At 39.3% G+C, this 22,981-nt stretch overlaps 1 protein-coding gene across 5 annotated transcripts in view; it reads right to left on the bottom strand.

Moving 5' to 3' along the window:
- The window catches only part of fat3a (FAT atypical cadherin 3a), a 434,014-nt gene that overhangs the window by 245,378 nt on the left and 165,655 nt on the right, over positions 1–22,981 (bottom strand). For all 5 annotated transcript variants that reach the window (XM_057838805.1, XM_057838806.1, XM_057838808.1 and 2 more), the window contains exon 3: positions 8,816–12,142. In XM_057838805.1, coding sequence (XP_057694788.1) covers positions 8,816–12,125 — 3,310 coding nt within the window. In that variant the 5' untranslated portion in view covers positions 12,126–12,142. The remainder of the gene's footprint in view (positions 1–8,815; positions 12,143–22,981) is intronic.

The following is a 22,981-nucleotide window of genomic DNA, read 5'->3' as shown; positions in this document are numbered from 1 at the left end:
GGACAGCTAGCTTGACTTCTTTTTTCCTTGTAGAGGCTACCCTTACCGCAATAGTTTTGCAGGTTAGCAAGTTTAATGTTATGCTAACGCTGATGCAGGTTGGACTTTCAGTAGCAAAATTAGTGTTAGTGTTTCCCCACTTCCACAACACTGATTTCTTTTAACACGACTTACAGTGGCTGCTGCTGGCCGAAAAAAAACTTCTAATGTCTCTCCTCTCTGAAGGGGGCGGAGGAAGCGACATGTTGTCAACATGAATCTCAGGGCTGTGTGAGTATGTGTGTGTGTGTCTTTGTGGCGGGACGGGGGGCTTCAAGTCATCAGCCAACCAAACGTTTGTTTGGGGGGGGTGGGGGGGGTACCAGCACAGTCAGCAAGTGAAAAGTCTTAACATAATGAAAATAATTCACTTAAAAATGGTAGGGTCTATTCTATCATTACAACATATGGGAAAACAATCTAAATGACCTATATAACTGTACTCTTTATTTAATGCAAATAAGGTTGCTTAAAAGTTGGTAGGGACAATTTTAGCATCCCGAAAAGTTGGTAGTGTTATGTCCCTACCTATGCAAACCTACGCCCTTGCTCGGCATTTTTACGTAGGCTACTTGTTCACATACCACACCAGCACACAATTATTTTGCCTGGTAAACCAGACTCACCGCTGTTCCAGCGATTGAGTCTGGCGACCGTCTGGCGGATCAAATTACGAGGGCGGAGCAAGCCACAGCAAACAGACAGCGGAGGGGGCCAATCAGCGACGGGCAGACGTGACGTTGTTAAAGCGACATGTAGTTAGCGTGAGCTGAGAATGGAGACGTTTATTCAACATGGCTAGTGCGAGCCATGTTGACTGTTGTCAATGAGTTGTTTCAATGTGTTTTGGTAATTTAAAACTGGTTTTACCGCAGATTGGAACATATTCTCGGCTCTCTCATTCGCCATCTGTGTTGTTGTAGACACGACTTTCGACGCGCAAGAGTGACATTACTCGTTAAGAACACGTCACGCAAATAAACGAATCTGATTGGATGATTGATTTTGTACCTTACTCAAGTGGCCGTTAATGGGCTGGGTCCCAGACTATTTCTCACAGTGTTTGAAAAATACAGGGAGAATAGTCTGGCTGTGCCAGGCAAACAATTATTACCTTGCATAAATTTACGCTGTTATGCAAAAAACCAACGAGCTCTGCCCCACTCTGTTGCGCTGCTTGCGCAGCGTTGCATGGATGTAGTGGTGGGAAGTCAACAGGTTACAATCTATCAACAAGCTATTTTCAGGTTTAACTTGCAAGACAATGATCGATATACCTCTACCCTGGGCCTATTTTTCCTCAACCTCTTTTTGTCCCTTTCTTAAAGCATACCTGAGAGCTTGGAGCTTTTCATATTAAAAGTCTTAAATGCTGTATTGACAGTGAGAGAGGTGAGACAATAATTTATCAATTCGGCTATGCTCTAACACAGTGAAATGATGTGCAACCCCTTCCCACACTTTTCACTGTCAACAAGAGCTCAAGCGAAACAAACCAAAAGCAACAAGAGATTCAGTGCTCACAGTCATGGATTCAGAGCAGAAGTCATTTGGAAAAAAAATGTTATGGCGGAAAACACAGACGACTGAAAAAGCAGTTTCTGCTCTTGCGCTCCTCTTTAAAAGAAACTGCTGTATTTTAAGCCAAAACAACTGTTGTGTTTGATAGAACAATATGTCTATAAACTGCCATAGCAGATTTATGGCGCATTAAGCCCCCGAACTATTTTTAATTTGTCCGTTTTACCCTGGAAACCCCCATTTACAGATGTCGTGCAACCGCTTTTGTTTCAACCCAGCCATAAAATGAAGGTAGTTAATCATATTTATTATTCAAAATGTCATTTTATCTTAAAATCATTAATTGATGTCTAATATTTCATTTAAAAAAAACAAAAAAAGACTAAGAATTATTCACGCACATATTTTAAACAAATTATGTCACTATGAGAAAAAACGGTGTCTGTAAAAAGTCACGGATATCTACCTCATAAATATCGCTTAATTGTATTTTTTTTTGTTACTGTCGCATTTTCTTCAATATGTTAGGTGATAAATAATCGATCCAAACAACAATAAATTGAAAAAAAAAAGTTTAAAACAGATATACACAGTATGTGTATATATATATATATATATATATATATATATATATATATATATATATATATATATATATATATATATATATATATATATATACAGAATATAATATATAAGAAAATCTTGACCACTCCTTGATGTCTGCGATTTCTGCATCGCGACCCTTCTTATATTACCATGTTTCATCCATAAAATCCCCCAAAATTCCAGCTGTGGCCATTCACAGCTGTGTCTTGACACTTGGTGATACATGCTACATGGAGTTTTTGGATCGAAACAAGGTGGGTACGCGATAATATTTTGTTAAAATCATGGCGTCTTTAATTCTGCTCCTTCATGCTCTCACCTCTAGATAGGGTTTCGCTGTTTATTTATTTATTTTTTAAAATGCCCTCCTGTTAAAAAATTTTCTTCCCCCCAAAAATTGAGATTTTAATCTTTCCCATCATGTATCACACATGCATATCGGACAATTTTGAAAGTTGACCAAATTGGGGGTCTCAGAGCGGAACTTGAAGTCACCTGAGTGTTTTCCGCCAAATATGTATTTTTATATGTAGCATATTAAAATGTACTTGTTAGGAAATGTTCGGAAAGCGTAGCATGAGTATTTCTTTTTCTTGAATAACCCCCCAAAAGCAATTTGGAGCCCTCTCTACTAGATGGCGCCTTAGGCAACCGCCTAGCTCACCTTTGCGATGGACCTGCCCTGCTAATGAATCTGGCATGTTGTAATTGCTTGGGTTTAACAATACATCGATCTGGATAAATTGGTTAAGCAACGGCCACTAAAATCAATTGAGATGCAATGCTTTTTATTGCTGTATGTGAAATGATGATTGCGTTAAATGTGGACATAATATCGTAATAAATCCATCGAAGGCTCTTCAATCAAATCAAATTGTGTCAGACTTTGCATTATTGGCAAATGATCCGAATAGTCCATATTGCATTGTATTGTCATGAATTTGGGTGGTTTACAACCATAGTAAATAGAAGCAGTAATTATACATAAAGCCAAAACTCCTTCAAGACTTATTATTGTTGTCAATATTATCCTTTCAGGATTTGTTGAATTCAAATTCTGGTGACTAAAGCCTGAGTTATGCTCCCGTGTTGCGGTGACGGCACAGCGACTACGGCGTCATTCGACATTCGATAGTTCTCCGGCCAGGTGACATGTTGCTCTGTAATTCACCACCAAGCCACTAGAGGGGTGTGGCGTTATGTTTGTACGGTTTTGGGGCATGCTTGTTGACTTCCTCTTGTCTAGTTTAACGAAGAAAAAATAAACAATGCAAGATGGAACGCTTGAATGTTGATCTTCAGCTCATCAACATTGAATAAATGTTGATCCTACAAATGTTGAGGCACAGGCGACGCAGAAGACGGTTTCGAGGCGGTCATCCAACTTTTGATGCTGCATAGAGTTCTAGCCTCAGGTGGAAACCAGCTAGCTGTGGCTGCTAGCTTCAGACTGGCATTGAGCACTGCGTCCAGCGTTTTGTCTGAGGTCTGCAAAGCCCTCCAGCCCGATTTGTTTGCCGTGTCCTACAACCCGACAGTGGGAAGCCATAGCAGATTTCTGGCATCTATGGAACTTCCCAAACTGCGTTTGAAGCCTTGATATTAACGTTATCATAAAAAGCACCGAGGCACTCTCAGTGATGATGTATCGTGTGTGAATTATCTGTTATTGAAAATAAAGAACAAAACAACTCTTTTGACACCAAACCTGTGCTTTATTCTTCATATACTTACACACGTAAATAAGTCAAAGACTCACAGCAAACATATGTAAACAATAAATATTGAAGTGCACCAACCAATAATACGACCTAAAGTGATAAAAAGCTGGCAGTTTTTGGCCAACTGGGTCACCGCTTCGTGTGGCCACTTAATTCCGAACACACACGTCTCGGTGGTTCTTCCATTTTTTTTTAATTCAATTGCGGACTTTGCCATTTGGCAAACTCACAATGAGGTCAGTGTAAAATATTCTAACATCTACATCAACATTGGGTGTTGAAGTAACTTTCAGATGTGTTAGATGACTACAAACTAACAAAGAGAACTTAGAGTATCCATTTTTAGTGAGATGTCAACAGGATTGGTGGGCCTGTGGTAGAGAAGAGTAATTATAGTCACTGGACATCACAGTATGTTAAAAAGGAGTTTTTCCATTACTCTCCAAGCCACACTTGCACTGTCATTAGAATCCAACTTTGACAGAACAAAATGTAAAAGTGGGGATGTATGTGTTGGCCATCTCACAGCAAGCATAACCACAAGCTATAATTACCAATGTTGTTTTGCTCTGCATAGGAAATGTAACCTCTCTTTAGCGTATTTCTTTGTGTGAGTTTTTGTGTTCACTTCTTCCCTGGCACACATATTACTTCTTTGTTGAACTTTCATTCACGATTTGCTGTGTGTTTATTGGTATTTGGCACATATTGTAGGAAACGGATCAATTGAGTAACAATATGGCTACAGCTACAATTTTCTTTGCTCCTGCATTGTTTTCCTTTTCACATGCAAAGCAGAAAATAAGTGCATAAAGGACAGAAAAGTGAGGGTGAATGAAGCACATTCATAAGAGCTTATATTTTGGCAGGCAAGCAAATAAGTATAACAATTGAATTAATAATCACTATGTTCAGAACTGTAATCATACAAAATTTGACATATTTTATTCATTTTATGTTTTAGCCTATAAATGATGTGTAGAAATTTTGACTAACAAGAATGCAAGAACAATAAATAATAAACTAAAACAATAGAACAAAGATGACATGAACAGATATTTTCTACTGAGGACCACAATTGTTGCATCATTACATTGTCGTTGTCTGCATCCACCAGCTTTTTGTTCTTTTTTTAGTTCGAATTTAACCAAACTTGTATCGACCTGAGCTCGGTAAAAATAGTTAAAGTTGACATTTCTGTTTGTCAACGTATCTCAAGATGTTTTTGCCAGATGAATTATGTTTGTTGCACTATCAACTGGAAGACCACTAAAGTTCAAGTTACTGTAATTTCCGCACTAAAGAGCACAATAAGCCACACTGCCCAAATTTCACAACATTTAGGTAAAATTACATAAAGTCAGGTGTTGTATATATTTAAACCACACTCATTCACATCTTAATATGCGATTTATTAACCAAATTGACATAAAAACGCCGAGTTGTGTGCTCACTCGTTCATGTGACTGTCAGGGGAGCCAGACACCACAAGCCCGAATCATGTTGTCTGAGGCAGTATGAAACCATAAAAATACTAAACTTGAAAAAAAAAAAAACACTGCAAAAACACACCTCCTTGAAACTAAATTCCATCGTTTTCAGTGTAAATCGACTAGAAATAAGTGAAATTAGCTGCCAGTGCTTCTAGTAAATTTTACTCACTTAGATTTCTTGAAATAAAATAGCTAGCTGAAAATAATCTTAAGACTTGTGTTAAGCAATAAATTGGTATATTTATTTATTTTTAAAAGCTTGTTTGTCAGAAATGTTCTTAATTCAAGAATAGACATTGTTCAAAACATTAATTGAAAGCAATTTTGTCTTGATTTAGGTGAAAAATTACCAACTTTTTAAATGTATGGTCTTAATAAGAACAAATAGTAACATTTACTTAAATTAAGTGGTATAATCTGACGCATTAATGTCCTCTCAAATATCCCCACAGTGCTTCATGAACTAGGGTAAAGGTGATGGGCACTCGGAAAGCAGTTTTATTGGAGCAAACTATGTCAGCACTCTTTAAATTTGTCTAACCAGCCAAAAGCTAATCTGAAACTGTTCTTCTGTAATGGCACTAAGCATCATATGGAGCCTTCGTCGCCAATGAAGTCCCCTGAGCGCAGGGTGAAATGGCTATTTGGCATTACCATAGCGCCCTCTCGTAGCATATATTGGTTATTCATCCTTTTGAAATCCATCTCACCACCGATGGTTAAACAAAATTTGGATAGCCATTGTTTTGAAATATGTCTAACTATCCATGATTAGTCTTAAATGGAGTTTCTCTTGACAAGCCGGTATGTACCTAATAACAACCTGCTTTCTCACAAACGGAGCCTACAGAGCTATCACTAGCTCAATGGAACTCTAGTTGGTAGAGACTTTGAATGTACCCCAAGTGGCCACGACATCAGGATCCGCTGGGCCACGATACGAACTGAAGTCAGTGAGAACATTATTATTTCTATATTTTTATGAGAGAGCATGAAACTTGTCTGGTTAGCTAACGTAGACACTATTCTCATGGAAGATTTTGGTAGCAACCTGTCAGTTCCTTTTTTTTTTTACTTTTATTTAAAACTGACACCTTTCTAAAACAACATATCGATTTCAGTGGGAGCATATCGATAACCATTTGATACAAAGTATCGTCATAAATAACCATTTTCTATATATTTTCACCCTCCTACTGGCTTCAAGAACATAGACGGAAAACATGGTGCAGTCATGGCGCCACCCTAACAGAATATATGGCCAGGATAAAAAAACTTTTAAAAAACATAGCCAGAAAGTATATCCTTTTGACTCTATGAAAATGCAAATTAAATTTCCCCCTAACCTGAACACCCATTCCCATCAGGCTAACTTATGAGTATCTTAGTGATGTAAAGTAAATTTTTTACCTCTTGTAAATCCTTCAACTCAATATGTGCATACTTGAGTACAGTGGATGTAGAATCCGCTAAGTGCCAATAAAAAGTATATCATTGACAGTGGCCAACATTTTTTCACGTACTGTATGAAATATGTTTTACCCGAACACTGAATGTTACTAGTTATTGATTTTATCATAGTACTGTAAGTATTGCAATTTATCGAGCTACCTGAATTAGATCTGCTGATGTGTTTGTGTGTAGAGTGGGATAATTCTTGTTTTAAGTTGTAATTGCATTTATAGGGTTTCTCAGCAGCTTGGAGCTGATTTATGAGGCCTGCCACAGCTCAGTTAACAAGGGCAATAAATCCTAACCTTCACTGTGCTCTTGTTGATCACCTAGGGGCAAGCAGACTAACTTAAATACTGCGTCTCGGTATGTCGCAATATTTGTAATAGTGTATAATAGTGTTCAGTCTGATACAGGTGTGTTCTCCAGGAGAGAATGTATGTATTTGTAATTTAATTTAGTTGCAATGTTTCCCCTAGTGTGGTTTCTAAGGGGAGAGACTCAGTGTTAGTTTTGTCCCTATCATTTAGTAGATACCGTATTTTTCGGACAACAAGTAACAGTTTTTTTCATAGTTTGGCAGAGGGTGCGTCTTATACTCTGGAGCTACTTATGTGTGATTATTTGCGGTCGGGTCGGGCCGACTTCTCTCTCGCTAACTTTTTAAAGAAATAATTATATATTCATATATTTATACTAAAACAATGTATGGATGTTACATAAAATAAATAATTTGGATAAAACAGAGAAGGCTCTGTGCATGCCTGCACACGTGAACGCAGTGGCCCCGCTCTCTTTTCAATCTTCCCTCCGCGAGCATCCTGGTATTTCCTTTTCGATATGGAGCAGGTATAGGAGTGAAAAACAAACTAAAGACAGGGCAATTGAAAAGCAAACAACTGCAGTAGGAGTGGGATATGGAAAGGATTCAAATTGATTGTTGAAAATGCTATACGGAAACCTGTGTCGGCTTCGCTGAATGTAAACGAATGTGGCGCATTGGTCTCATACGAGAAATACAATTAACAAACTTTTCCAGTGTTATTTTGTTGTGTAAATGCATTTATAATGATCATAAAAATATGTACACTATTTAAACATTGAGATAAACTTAACGTTTTTTTTTTTTTTTTTTTTGCGAACTCGAGGAGATAAAAATAAATGTCAAATCCACTATCCGCCTGTTAGAACAGGCACGTTAATATAAAAGATATAAATGTTTGTTGAATATCCATCTTACAGTCTTGTTTAACTAGGAGAATTCGTTACAAAAGACAGGCTTTAATTTCTTATCATTATGCATATATGCACCGGCATCATCACAAACATGATCACACAAAACGCAACCACGCATCGCATTTCCTCCTTCTCCTGAGTCCTCACAAATAAAATACAAAATTTCGTTTTTTTTTCGGGCTCGTGCCTACAAATAAAACATAACATTTCAGATTTTGTCGGGCTCGGGCAAGCAAATCAAGTTAATTGATCGAGCTCGGGCCGCGTCGGGCTTTAATACCCTCGGGCCAGTCGGGTCGGGCTGGATTTTTTAGGCCCGAGCAAACCTCTAGCATCATGTAATGTTAGCATACCGTACACCTATTCAGCCTGTTGTTCTCTATTGTATTTTAAATTGCCTTTCAAGATGACATGTCTGTTCTTGGTGCTGGATTCTATCAAACAAATTTCCCCCCAAAAATGTGACTTATACTTCGGTGCGACTTATATGTTTTTTTTTCCATTTCATTTTACATTTTTTGGCTGGTGCGACTTATACTCAGGTGCGATGTATAGTCCGAAAAATACGGTATGCCAGATTTGATAGAACACAAAGAACATAACATTTGACATTCACAACTTCAGTTGACTTTGTTCTTAAGTTAACAGGTTTGTTGTCATCTTTAATTTCCCATTCACAAACACATAAAAGATAATACAATCGGAAGCTTGGCTAAGCTGTATATTTGCTTAAAGAAAACCTACCTGTTTCCTCATCGATTGCAAACCGTCCGAGTCCACTCCCGTCACGAATGGAGTACTGGACTTCCCCATCCCTGCCATCATCTTCATCATTAGCGCTGACTTGTAAAAGGGTAGTTCCAATACGTGTGTTTTCTTTAATTGATCCTGACAAGGCAAACTGGGTAAAGTATGGTGCATAGAGATTCTCATTCACATCCAGGACCTCTATCTCCACATAGGTGACAGAAAGAAGAGCGACTGGTTTTCCTTTGTCTTTGGCCCGAACACTTAGGTTGTAGAACTGCTGTGTCTCGTAGTCCAGCTCTTTGCTCAGACGAATAGCTCCACTTGCTTTGTCTATCTCAAACCATCCGTTGTAGTCATTGGCGAGTGAATAGCGGACCTGGCCACCCAAACCCAGATCCAAGTCTTGGGTTTCTAACCAGGCCACAACTGTTCCAACCGGGAGATCCTCTAGAGCCCTGGCTTTGTATACACTTGGGATAAAAATTGGGGGACAGTCATTTACATCTTCCAATATGACTTTTAATGAGGTCACAGAAAACCTCTGTCTCCCTTTCTCTGCCTTGTCTCGAGCTTCAATCTTCAGATCAAAAGAAGAGGCAAACTCCCTGTCAAGTTGTCCAGCTACATATATGATGCCGTTTGAGGAGTTAATGCCAAATTGGTTTGTGCTGGTCAAAAAAGAGTACAAGAGTTCTCCGTTAAGTCCATGATCTTTGTCAGTGGCCTCCACTTGAATGACATCCGTCCCTATGGCTGTGTTTTCAGGTATGGCAATTCTATAACCACCTTCTTGCAGAAACTGTGGTGCATTATCATTAGCGTCCATGATGTTGACCGTAAGCAACCGCCAAGAAGCTTTCTGTGGCAGACCAAGGTCATAGATAGTTATGTTGAGGAGATACCGATCTCTTTTTTCTCTGTCCATTGGGAGAAAGACATGAACAAGACCTGTCTCCATGTCAATTGTAAAGCAGCTATCGGTATTTCCATCTGATATAGAGTAGAGAAGATGTCCATTGAAACCAGTGTCCCCATCATAAGCATTTATCTGGAAAACACTTGAGCCCACCTTTAGATCTTCTACAACAGAGATATCAGAAGGAAAGGAGCTCTCAAACTGCGGCGTTTGTCGATTGACAGAAAAAAGGTCAATAAAACCTTCCTCTATTTTGGGCTTGTTGTTTGATTTTGACTTTTTTAGTAATTTTTCTGCTAGTTTTTGAGCTACCCGTGTTTCTTTGCAATTGAAACCTTTGGGGGGTGACCTTCCATTAACAAGTGTTATGTTAACAAACATGGGATCAGATAAGTTTTCACCATCTGTGGCAGTTATTTTGAGACTGAATACACCATTCTTTGGATTGGCCGTTGCCAAGGGACGTCTTAGTGTAAGGACCCCGGAATCAGGGTTTAGATCAAAGTACCCCCATTCATTACCTGAAATGATTTTGTATTTTACTAGATCTAACTCGTCTATATCAATCGCGGACATTGTGGTAATCACTTCATCTATTGGGAAGTGTCTGGAGATCACACCTTGGCATGCTACTTTCTCAAACAACGGCTGGTTGTCGTTTATATTCTCCAGCTGAACAGTAACATTTACTTCACTCTCTCGCCTGTAAGGTGAGCCCCAGTCAGATGCTCTGACAACAAAAACAAAGCTCTCTGAAGATGATTCAAAGTCCAACTCTTTAGTGGTGCTGATTACACCAGAAAACTGATTAATTTTAAATGGCAATGTCACGATACTGGATATACTGTAAGTTATGTATCCATTTTCTCCTTTATCCACATCTACTGCAGAAACTGTTAATACAGTAGTCCCAACTGGAACACTCTCATTGACAAAAACCGTGTAAGAGGATTGCGTAAATGTTGGAGTATTGTCATTGGCATCCTCAATAGAAATTTGCACTTTAGCTTTCAGCTCACTATCAATTTCCAAAACCTCCAAGTTAAAGACAGTTTGAGTCACCTGAGTGAACCAGCGAGTGGTGGAGATTACCCCTGTTAAGGTATTTATTTGGAAAAACCCAGAATCTGAAGACGGTGTCAAGATATATTCGGTATCATCTGGCTCTGGTTTTATTTTCACAGCCTGTACAATTGTACCTGGCGGTGCGATTTCACTCAAATTAACGTCATAAAACTCGTGATCAAACTTTACATCCATAGTCGGTTGTTTGTTAACTGCGACGTGAACAACTTTGACCGCGGAGAATTTTGGTGGGTTTCCTCTATCTTTCGCTTGCAATGTAAGGTTACAGCCATATGGGTAATTCTCCCAGTTAATTGTCTCAGAGGACTTTATGGCAAACTCACCTTCATTGCCTCTTTCTACATAAAATTGGTCAGAGAGGTCTCCACCAACGATAACCACAGAGTCTACATCACCATTTGCACCTTCATCTGAGTCTTCAACAGTGACTATTGCATATACCGAGTTTTTATCAAGCCAAGAGGGGTTGTGGGTGACCACACTTATATGTGGTGCATGTTCGTTTAAGCGCTCAACATGGACAAAGAGTTTGGCCGTGCTACTGACCCCGTTATTGCCATAAAGCTTCATACCTCGGTCCACCGCCAGTATTTCTAAGTCATATCGGTTTTGTTCCTCAACATTTAGCTTTCCACTAAGGGAAACAACACCACTAGTTGGATGCACTGCAAATAGCTCCTTTTTTTCTTTAAAAAAATAGTAAAACTCCCCATTGGAGCCGATGTCTGCATCGGTAGCAGTGACTTGTGCTATGCTAGTCCTGAGAGGGGTGCTTTCTGCTATGGTCACAGAGTAAGTGGTGGGGGAAAACAGTGGTCGAAGGTCATTCATATCCAAGACTTGAACGCTGACTTTAGCCCAGGTTTCCAGCAGGGCCTCTCCTTTAATCGAGGCCTTGACGGTCAAAACATAGTTGTCCTGAATTTCTCTGTTTAAGATAGCAGCGTTGCCACCTTTAGTTCTTATGCGCAAAAAGCAGAAGTCGCCCAGCACATACTCCTCAGCCTTGAAAAATCCCTCATCGTCTCCTGATGTGATTCTGTAGCGAATCTCCCAGGAGCGCTGTGCCAGGTGGATGCCCATTTTAATATTACTGTTGGCATAGGTGCGAGCAGCTGAATTTTCATAGACTGTGGCATGGTACACGGGCTGAGTGAAACCAAAATGAGGTCCATTCTGAGGGGCCCCTTGGGTGTTCTGGCCGCAGCAGGGTGGTGGTTTGAAGAGAAAAAACAGCAGCAGCAAGATGAGGCCGAGCAGTGGGGCACGCATGCCTGCCCACTGGCCCATATTCACATCCATCCCATCATCACTCTATCCTGCAACAGAAAAAATACAGATGAACACAGTGAGAGAGATTTACAGCAACAAAAGGAGACACGATTTGACCTTTAAACTCTGCTCTCATGGATGACTAATTATACAACAGACCACAAGATTGCTTGAATATGGGGAGGGGGAGACAGTGAGTGCACACTTCTTAATTCAGTCTGACATCATCCTTTCGTGGTTGCAAAACAATGACCATTAATTGCACGTTTTATAAAAACCAGAGGTGGTTTTAGAAGGGACAAAATAATGATATCCCTAGCAAGATAAGTGTAACATCACCAAAACCAACACTGGAGAAAATAACTGCCCAGGACAAAATGATGGGCTACTTCTTCATGACCCTATCATAATCATTTTCCTGAAATACGCGGAAACTGGAGTCTCAGTCATGTAATAGTTCCAAAGGCAATGGGATATGGTTTTGAACTAGTAGTCAAGTTAATGTGTTCAAAGTATGTTGTCTTTTAAAAAGGAAAAATATGTAACCAAAAATATGTGCAAAGCTAGTCTTTGGAAGACAAGCCTGATCCGCTAAATGCCATGTTGTGGCTTAAGGAGTTCCACATTGGTCAGCAACTTGATGATTTGGCACTTTCCACGACACAGGATAGAGAGATGGGGTAGGACAAGCAAGTATAGTTATAATAACATTGCAAGAACAACAACGAAATTCTCAGTCAGATATAATGTACATATTGCTTTTACAAAAGCAGCATTTTATTGTCTTGCACAAGTCTTGACCTCTGAATGTTTGGTTTTGTCTGCCTGACCAAAAACCACCTCTGTGGAAACAATGCAAACTGACTACGAAGCCAACATTTAAATATAATTCAATCATTCAAGGAAAGACGGCCTCAAATCCACACAAGTGAAATGAAGATGAAGAACCCTGCAATTTTTCTCCGACCCTAAACTGTCATCGGGATATCAACTTCAGTCAGTGAAGAGGTTGAGTGGAGGTGGGGCTTGGGAATGGGAAGAGAGGCGTTTTGAGGACTTTCCTGTGAGCGGAAACTCAAAGCAGTCTATGTCAGTTTTACTAGGTCAATCTATCTTTGCTCAGAAAAAAATAGTTTGGAGTGAGGCAGCCGCATGATACCTAAACCAATCCACAAATGTATAAACAATGTCTGTTTGTTGTTTGACTTGCTAATTGTCACACAACTCTAGCAACTAGGAAAGCCAAGGTAGACAAAATCAGAAGTGGGTAAAGTAGTAGTAGTAGTAGCAGTAGTAGACTCTTTTTCGGCCCTGGAATTTCATGCCTCAGACCGGCCCACCTTATATCATTTAAAATAGGTATGTCCCGATCGCATATTTTTGCACTCAAGTCTGAGTCACCTGATTGTGGATTTTGTTTTATTTTTTAGCAAAGGTTCCAAACATTTTACTGTCTCACCATGCCGCCTTCATGATGTGAATTGTTATTAAACATGAATAACGTAGAAAAATGTGTGTCTTTATTAAATGCTTCATTGAGTGAGTCCACTCAAATCGACTCACGTTTTGACGCTCACTCTGCTGAGAACAACCTCTCAGTTACGTAATAAGTTGAGTGAGTCCACTCAAATCCACACATTTTTCCGCTCACGCTGCTGAGAACAGCCTCTCACTTACATAATGAGTTGCCATAGCACACTTATGCAAGTTTAACAATGATTGACACATTTGAGCCTTTGATCGTAGAACTACCAAACTTCTCTGTCAAGATAAAAGCCACAAACCTGTTAATCATCGTTAACTTTAAATACCAAACGGAAGAGTCCCGATGGATACTGAAAAAAAAGTTTTTATTTTTAACAAAAGTTCCAAAGATGTTACAGTACTGTACTCCCTCTATTTCTGGGAGTGTGCGGAGGATAAAACATATATATTTTTGTTTCTTTTGGCAATGTCCCTGTATTTCTGGATTATTTTGTTACTTTATAGGTCTTATAAAATATAACAAATGCATATACCATAATTTTCAAACTATAAGGCGCACCTGATTATAGGCCGCAACCCGCCAAATTTGGCAAGAAAGCGGCATTTGTTCATAGATAAGCCACACTGGACTATAAGCCGCAGCACTCCTCACTGTATTATGGGATATTTACACCAAAAGATATTAACCGTTAACACTTTAATTGCCAGCGGAATCATACGACTGTCATAAGACCAAATGAACCACCATGAGGTTTGGCTGCAAAGCTTTATTGCTTCAAAAAGCTTAATTGGGCCATGACTGTTCCCTTGGTGGAGATGGTGGACCTTTGCTGCCACCTGCTGTCAACACTGTTGTTGTCCAACATGCTTCCTAGCATGCATTGCAGCGTTACAGATATTAGTAACAAACAAAGTTCATGTTCTGTGCCAATTATTACTTCAGTTACTGTTCCAGTTGTTTCATTAATTGCTAGTTATAATATTTGGTAACACTTTATATGACAGTGGTGCCATAAGACTGTCATAATTATGACATGACACTGTTATGAGCATTAATGAATGCCTATAACATGTCATTTAGTGTTATCCGGCAAATTATCTCACTTTTGAATTGATGTAAAAGATCCAAGCTGAACATAAATGGAGTTAGTGATATAATTTGTCGGATGACGCTTAACGACATCTGTCATTAGCATTCAGTAATTCTCATGATAGTGTCATGTCATAATTATGAGGGTCTTATGACACAGCTGTCAAATAAAGTGTTACCCATTAACCCAAATAAATCAACAAAGAAGCCACACTGTAGTCCAAATATTACAGTGTGTAAGTGTACAGCCCAAAACAGTGCATTTCCTTGTGCACTGCCAGACAGCTAGCTAACATTGAATTTCCTTAAATAAAACACAAGGCTGGGTCTTTTCCCGTTTTTATGTGAAGTAATTCCTTTAAGTTGGTGAAATTGTAACAAAGAAATTTACCGTATGCATTCAACATAACTGCACAATACACGCTGGCACACAAATACCAATTAGACACCATACTTCACTTGAGCTATAAGCTATAGGTTAGGCTCCAAACAGCAGGACTTATTAACACATTTCGTTCACATAGCTTTTCCCCTTAAACTGCATATTAACAGGTTGGTATGGATGTAAAATACTTAGACATATAGTTCCCAAGGCATGAAACGTAGCAAACCTCACCCTCAACTTTTTTTTTTTCCAATGATCCAGACAAGTAACCATTCACGCACACGCTCATACCTATGGACGTTTGAAGAGTTCAATGAGCCTATCACGTATGTTGTTAGGATGTGGGAGGAAACCGGAGTACCCGAGATAAAAACCACACAGGCACAAACATCCCAAAGAAAGTCTAGAGCCCAGGATTGATCTCCTTGACCTTGATCTCCGAAATTTGAAGCTGATGTGCTAGCCAGCCATCCACAGTGTCTCTGATAATGCAATTAAATCAAATACAGTCATACACTTGATAATGCATTGACATGAGGCATTCCCCATTCATTGTGTCACACCTTCCTGAAGGGGGCCATCTAACACTCATTTATTAGCAGTCGCTCACATGCTGCGATCTACCTCCTGATTTAGTTTGAAAAAGTACAAAAGCTGTACCGCATACAAACAGGAACGTTTCAACAGTGATTAGTTCGAGGATTCAAGGTAATTATAATTATATTTTTCGTACCATGCATGCATTTTGAAACGTGAAAAAAATCAATGGGAGAAATTAGCCGCTACAGCATTGGCATTATACTTCACAATATTTACGTAAAATAAATGCTACCTGCACCTTTTTTTTTTTTTGCTTTTAACCAAGAATTGAGACTGTTTTATGTCCATATCTAATAAAAAAAATCAGGGATTTAAGCATTTATACAACATGTATTTTCAACTGAAAAAGCTCTTTGTTTACATACGGCGGCCGCTAATTTCCTTACTGACTAGCCTAATAGTTCGCAATATTTACATAAAATAAATTCACCTACACGTTTTTTTTTTTTGTTGCTTTTAACCAAGAATTGAGACAATTTTACATCCATATCTATGAAGAATTCAGGGATTTAAGCATTTATTCACAGGAATTTTCAACGGAAAAATCTCTTTGTTTACACATGGCGGCCACTAATTTCCTTACTGACTACCCTCATAGTTTGTAATATTTAAGTAAAATAAATGCTACCAGCTTGTTTTTTTTTTTTTTGCTTTTAACAAAGAATCGAGACTGTTTTACGTCCATATTGATAAAGAATTCAGGGATTTTAGCATTTATTCACAAGAATTTTCAACGGAAAAAGCTCTTTGTCTGTGTTTCCACTCGGTAAGCTTTGACGGACATAAGCCCCCTTTGGATTGGCCCCGCACCCCGTGTCCCGTCAATACATTATGAAGTCTGTGATACAGTATATGCGCTAGATTTTAGGTTTTGTGTGTGTGTGTGTGTGTGTGTGTGTGTGTGTGTGTGTGTGTGTGTGTGTGTGTGTGTGTGTGTGTGTGTGGGTGGGTGTGGTTGGGGTATGATTGGGGTTATTGTACAGTGTTAGCTTTTAATAGACAATACATAGACATTGCTCTGGGGCATTGTTGGTTGAGCAGGGCAAGAACACATTTACGTTTGCCACTGTGTACATGTGCCACAAATATTCCCAAAATGGATTGTCTAATACACCCCTTAAATAAAAATTATTTCACCATGGCACGGAATATACTCTAAAAATATGGCTATAATTCTTTATCCTTAGGGTATTTTGACTAATGAATACCACATACATCTTATTAAGACATATTTTGTTTCAAATTATTACCAAAAAATGAGAAAAATGTCTACTTTGATATGTCAATGCCATTCTCTAGGACCCAGGCATCCATGGGCTATTTACTGTGTTACATCAGGTTTTCACCTAAATCGTGAGTCAGACTCAGACAAAATCACACATAATATTTGAGCACATAGGTTTGGTCGGCAGATTTGTTGCCTCTCATACTTTTAAGTTTGCAATCCTCAGGTATAATATAACCTTTTCCAATTATTTTTTGGAAGATTGCAAAGCCTCGCTTACTTCCTCAGCAGTTTGGAGATTGGCTATTAACATTGCTTCCATCACAGCCCAAGCCACTAGCATAAATCATTTGGATAACACTGACAATGTTATGCATAAGAGAAGTGAAGATATGTCAAGAGATTATAAACATTGATAAAAATGTTGTTGTACGTTGGTGATTTAGCTTTTTTTACAAACACAACAAAAATATATAATTCGGGACCTGTTTTTGGGGGTCACTCGGAATGTGGCCTACTTTCCTTGCCAAATCAACACAGCAAATTTCTTTAGTTTGGTTGAGGGATACTAAACGTCAAATCAATATTTCAAACTTAGGTCAGTGGGTGTTGAGGAGCGTATTCTAACTTATCTTTTGGAGTTCATTTTTAACGGTTGCTTCATGACTTCACTGGCTCACACAGTAAGCTGTAACAATTTCGTAATGAGTTTATACTGAGCGTATTTTTCACTCCTTCAATTGTATTATGTATTGTTTGGAATGTACATCTTACACAGCATTTTTGTGTCTCTGTTGAGCCTTTTCCCTCTAAAGTTGCCTGTGAAGACATAGATTCAGAAGCTAAAGGAATGAGTGTTAATCAGGTAACCCCAGGGAGGAAAGTGGGGCGGAATGATCCGGAACGCCATTCCGGTACAAAGATTCGAGACCGGAACCTCCCGGAACGTTGCTTTGATCTCGAAAATATGACGGCAACTGTCCAAAAACCATGTTAAAAAAAGACTGCCAGTTGCCACACACGCATCTCCAAGAAGAAAACAATCTACTAACGTCAGATTTACACACACAAGTGTTAACAACAAGCCTAATAAAGTGCTTGGGTAACGTAATCCACTTCCAACCCGAATTTCCATGTAAATTGGAATTACCACTTTAAGTACCCCTATACAACCCTAAATCTCAAAATAACTATCAAAAAACATGTATTATACTTCATTGTACTGTCCTCACCAAGATGTTGGAGCTCAGTCCTAGCTAGACAGCGAGCTAAACTGTAATCTTACCCCTCTCTCTCCCTCACTCGGCTGCGCGACTTCATCGTGGGAGCAAACGCGCTCTTCGTCGTGTGTGCGCGTGCGCTTTTCTTCGTGTGAGCAAATCCTGTGGTACCTCAACATACGATCGCTTCGACACACAATCTTTTTGACATTCGACGTCATGCTCGAAATACGACGATTTATGATAGTGCCACAATTTCTTTGTTTTGCCAGAAGACAAACGCACGGCAGATTTTCTTGTGAGATAAAACACGGGTTAAAGATGGAAATGATAGAAAAATATGAGCATGGTGTGCGCATCCGTGAATTGGCTCGACAATACAGCGGTAGAATGTCGATCACGTCGGTCCTCCTCCGACCTCCGTCTTTACAGTGTATCACAAAAGTGAATACACCCCTCGCATATCTGCAGATATTTAAGTATATCTTCTCATGGGACAACACTGGCCAAATGACACTTTGACGCAATGAAGAGTAGTTTGTGTGCACCTTAAATAATAGGGTTAATTTATTTTCCCCTCAAAATAAATCGAAATATAGCAATTCATATCTAGACCCTTGGCAACAAAAGTGAGTGCACCCCTTCGAAACTACATCCCTAAATGTCCAAATTGAGTACTGCTTGTCTTTTTCCCTCCAAAATGTCATGTGACTCCTTAGTGTCACTAGGTCCAGGTGGGCATAGGGAGCAGGTGTGTTCAAATTTGTAGTGCAGCTCTCACACTCTCTCATTCTGGTCACTGAAAGTTCCAACATGGCACCACATGGCAAAGAACTTTCTGAGGATCTTAAAATAAGTATTGTTGCACTACATGAAGATGGCCAAGGCTACAAGAGGATTGCCAACACCCTGAAACATAGCTGCAGCACAGTGGCTGAGATCATCCAGCGTTTTAAAAGAGCAGGGTCCACTCAAAACAGGCCTCCGGTTGGTCGTCCAAAGAAGCTGAGCGCACGTGCTGAGCCTCACATCCAAATGCTTTCTTTGAAAGATCGTCGCAGGAGTGCTGTCAGCATTGCTGGAGAGATTGAAGAGGTGGGGGGTCAGCCTGTTAGTGCTCAGACCATACGCCGCACTCTACATCAAATTGGTGTGCATGGCTGTCACCCCAGGAGGAAGCCTCTTCTGAAGACGGTACACAAGAAAGCCCGCAAACAGTTTGCTGAAGACATGTCAACAAAGCACATGGATTACTGGAACCGTGTCCTATGGTCTGATGAGACGAAGATTCATTTGTTTGGTTCCGATGGTCTCAAGCATGTGTGGCGGCAACCACAGGTGAGGAGTACAAAGATAGGTGTGTCATGCATACAGTGTCAAGCATGGTGGTGGGAATGTCATGGTCTGGGGCTGCATGAGTGCTGCAGGTGTTGGAGAGTTACATTCCATTGAGGGGAACATGAACTCCAACATGTACTGTGAAATAGTGCAGCAGAGCATGATCCCCTCCCTCCAGAAACTGGGTCGCTGGGCAGTGTTCCAGCATGACAATGACCCCAAACACTCCTCCAAGATGACCACTGATTTACTGAAGAGGCTGAGAGTAAAGGTGATGGACTGGCCAAGCATGTCTCCAGACTTAAACCCAATAGAACATCTTTGGGGGATCCTCAAGCGGAAGGTGCAGGTGCACAAAGTCTCAAATATCCTGCAGCTCTGCAACGTTGTTATGGAGGAGTGGAAGAGCATTGCAGTGGCAACCTGTGAAGCTCTGGTCAACTCCCAACCCAGGAGAGTAAAAGCAGTTCTGGATAATAGTGGTGGCCACACAAAATATTGACAGTTGACATGTTGTATGTTAATATTGACAACTTTCACTAAGGGGTGTACTCAGTTTTGTTTCCCGGAGTTTAGATATCAATGGCTATATTTTGAGTTATTTTGAGAGGAAAATAAAGTAACTCGATTATATAAGCTGCACACAGACTACTTGTCATTGTGTCAAAATGTCATTTTGTAATTGTTGTCCCATGAAAAGATATACTTAAATATCTGCAGAAATGCGAGGGGTGTACTCACTTTTGTGATATAATGTATAAGTTAAGGTGACAATGATTATTGTGGTAACATCGCCAAAGAAAACGCCAGCTTCGTCAGGTTTCTAATCATTTATTCAATCAACTTGTGCAACACAACACGCCTACTGTCCGCTGCAGTTGACGCCAGCAATAAAACATTAAAAGAGAAAGTAAAATACAACCGCACCCTCTATCTCACCGTCACGTCAGCCACACGGTGCATTCCGGTACAGCAAAAAAACGCCACATTAGAAGCCGATTCATTACATTATTACAGGAAATATTATTATTATCATATTATTCAGATTTGTATTTAAAATTCATTTGTTTTGCTATGTGTAATTACCATTTCTAATAGTACCGGTAGTTTTTATTAAGGATTTAGTGTAGGTTTTTGGGCTGTGGAGCGAATTAATGGAATTATTCATTATTATTAATTATTATGGGCATGAATGAATGCTTACAGTATGACAGATGTCATTAAGTGTCACCTGGAAAATTATGTCACTAACTCCATTCATGTCCAGCTCAGATCTTTTACATCTATTTAAAAGTGAGATAATTTGCAAAATGCAAAACACAAAATGACATCTGTCATAAGCGTTCATTAATGCTCATGGCAGTGCCATGCAATAATTATGGATAGTCTTATGGCGCTACTGTCAAATAAAGTGTTACCAAATATCATAACCAGCAATTAATGAAACAACTGGAACAGTAACTGAAGCAATAATTTGCACAGAACATAAATTATTAGAGGTGGGAATCTTTTGGCACCGAACGATTCGATTTCGATTCAGAGGCTCCGATTCGATTATAAATTGATTATTGATGTTAACAACCCCCCCCGCGCTTTTAATGTTTTGTACATTAGTTTCAAAATTGTTCAAAAATCCTCTCAGGCTAAACCAAACTAATATTTCAGTATCATGTTAAAAGTTTAAAACAGTGAATAAAATACTCAAGTCCCGTTCTGTATCAGCAGCTTTAAACTACTGTACATTCAGTTGATTTAATGATGTGAATCAACCGTTAAAGTTGTTAAAATTATCCCGTTATTCCATAATTTTCCTTCTGTCTACTTTAGACATGTCAAAGTTTTAAAACTGTTTCATCATTTAAAGATGGATTCAAGTTAAGATTTTGCCGATTTAGGAGTATTTTAGCTAAAAAGTTAATTAGGTTCGCTACAACAGAGCCTTCTAGAGAAGTCTACTGCTTTAAGATGGCGGCTGTTAACAACGCGGCAACTACAAAACGGCAAGTCTGTCATTTTGCATCTAGTTCTTTTTACATGTTCTACCGGCGCCGTCCTCTGTCATTTTGCATCTAGTTCTACATATATGTGATATCTACTATAGCCGTATATTGCTGTATGTTTGTAGCAACTAGCAACTGGGCGTTGTTTGAAGCAGCTGTCGGCCGCAGTCAGGTATTATTGTTTTTTTTATCTAGCAGCATAAGTTGAACATGATATTTACTCTCGGTCCGTTCCTCATTGCATCCCGAAGACTGCGCTGTGTTTTAGGTCTCCTTTATCTGGTTTAATTCAATAATCGGAATTTGGATTTTTGTGAATCGTTCTCGAATCTTCCATGGCCGAATCGCGAATAATCTCAGAATCGTAAATTTTGCACGCCTCTATAAATTATGATTGCTAGTTACATCTGTAGTGCTGCAATGCATGCTAAGAAGCTCGTTGGATGTCAACAGTGTTGGCAGCAGGTGGAGCAGTGATGGCCAAATGAAGCTTCTTGAAGCAATGAAGCTTTGCAGCCAATTGGTTCAAAATTTCATGGTGGTTCATTTGGTCTTATGACAGTCTTATGTTGTCGTTGTCAAATAAAGTGTTACTGGTTAAGATCCTCTGGTGTAAATAGCCCAAAATATAGTGAGGACAGCTGCGGCTTGTAGTCCAGTGCGGCTTATCTATGAACAAATGCCGTTTTTGTGTCAAATTTGGTGGATGCAGCTTATAGTCAGGTGCACCTTATAGTTCAAAAATGTCAATAATTATTAGTTATTCTTTTTTGGGGGCCAAGACACGGATAAATGTAGAACGTTGGGCAAAGAAAAAAAAAGTGAAACTAAAGGAAGCTTTCTTTCCTGATTTTAGTTATGCTGGTAAGCTTACTGTTTTTATATACAATTATGCAAGATAAAGTAACAGTAAAGAAGTGCTTGACTTGCAACACCCCAGGAAAGGGTTTCTCATACCAGAAAACAAAACACTAAAAGTCGCAGATAACCATGGTTTAGAAATGGATGACGTGTCTTTCCTGACCTTGCTCCCCAATAAATCTGTTTTCTCATCTACACTGATGATGGCAAGGCATTAAATCATGTTTGCATGGAAATATTAAAGGATTTGCATCTTCACTAAGAGACAGCAGTCTGCTGAATGTCTTTGAAAGTGCGAGTGGGTAACAAGAATCTAAATATAACATTTGTTACTCATTAATTATGTGGCTTGCATTTTAGAACAGTAGTTGACTCTTTCAGGACCTCTGGTAGTAGGAGGTGATGTTTTGTTGTGATGTTTTGCATGCAATAGTAGGTTTGTGAAAGCTGATCTTAGTCTTTATAACAATTAAACATGTATTGTGATCGTCAGATCTTTCGGTTCTGCAAGATGGGGAGCAAATACCATCATCTAGTCTGACTAAGTCTGTCCCATAAGGTTATTTTTGTTAGGCTGCAAAGAAAATTCTGACCTCTACATCAGCAGAAAAAACAGTGATTGAAGAGTATGAACAAAGTAGGATTTAAAAGATTCCACCAGCCGATTAATGGTGAACATCAT

Source organism: Corythoichthys intestinalis, chromosome 6 (genome assembly GCF_030265065.1).
Source record: "Corythoichthys intestinalis isolate RoL2023-P3 chromosome 6, ASM3026506v1, whole genome shotgun sequence".
Taxonomy (NCBI): domain Eukaryota; kingdom Metazoa; phylum Chordata; class Actinopteri; order Syngnathiformes; family Syngnathidae; genus Corythoichthys; species Corythoichthys intestinalis.
The sequence above is the reverse complement of the archived record's forward strand: the minus strand, read 5'-3'. Positions and strand labels throughout refer to the sequence as shown.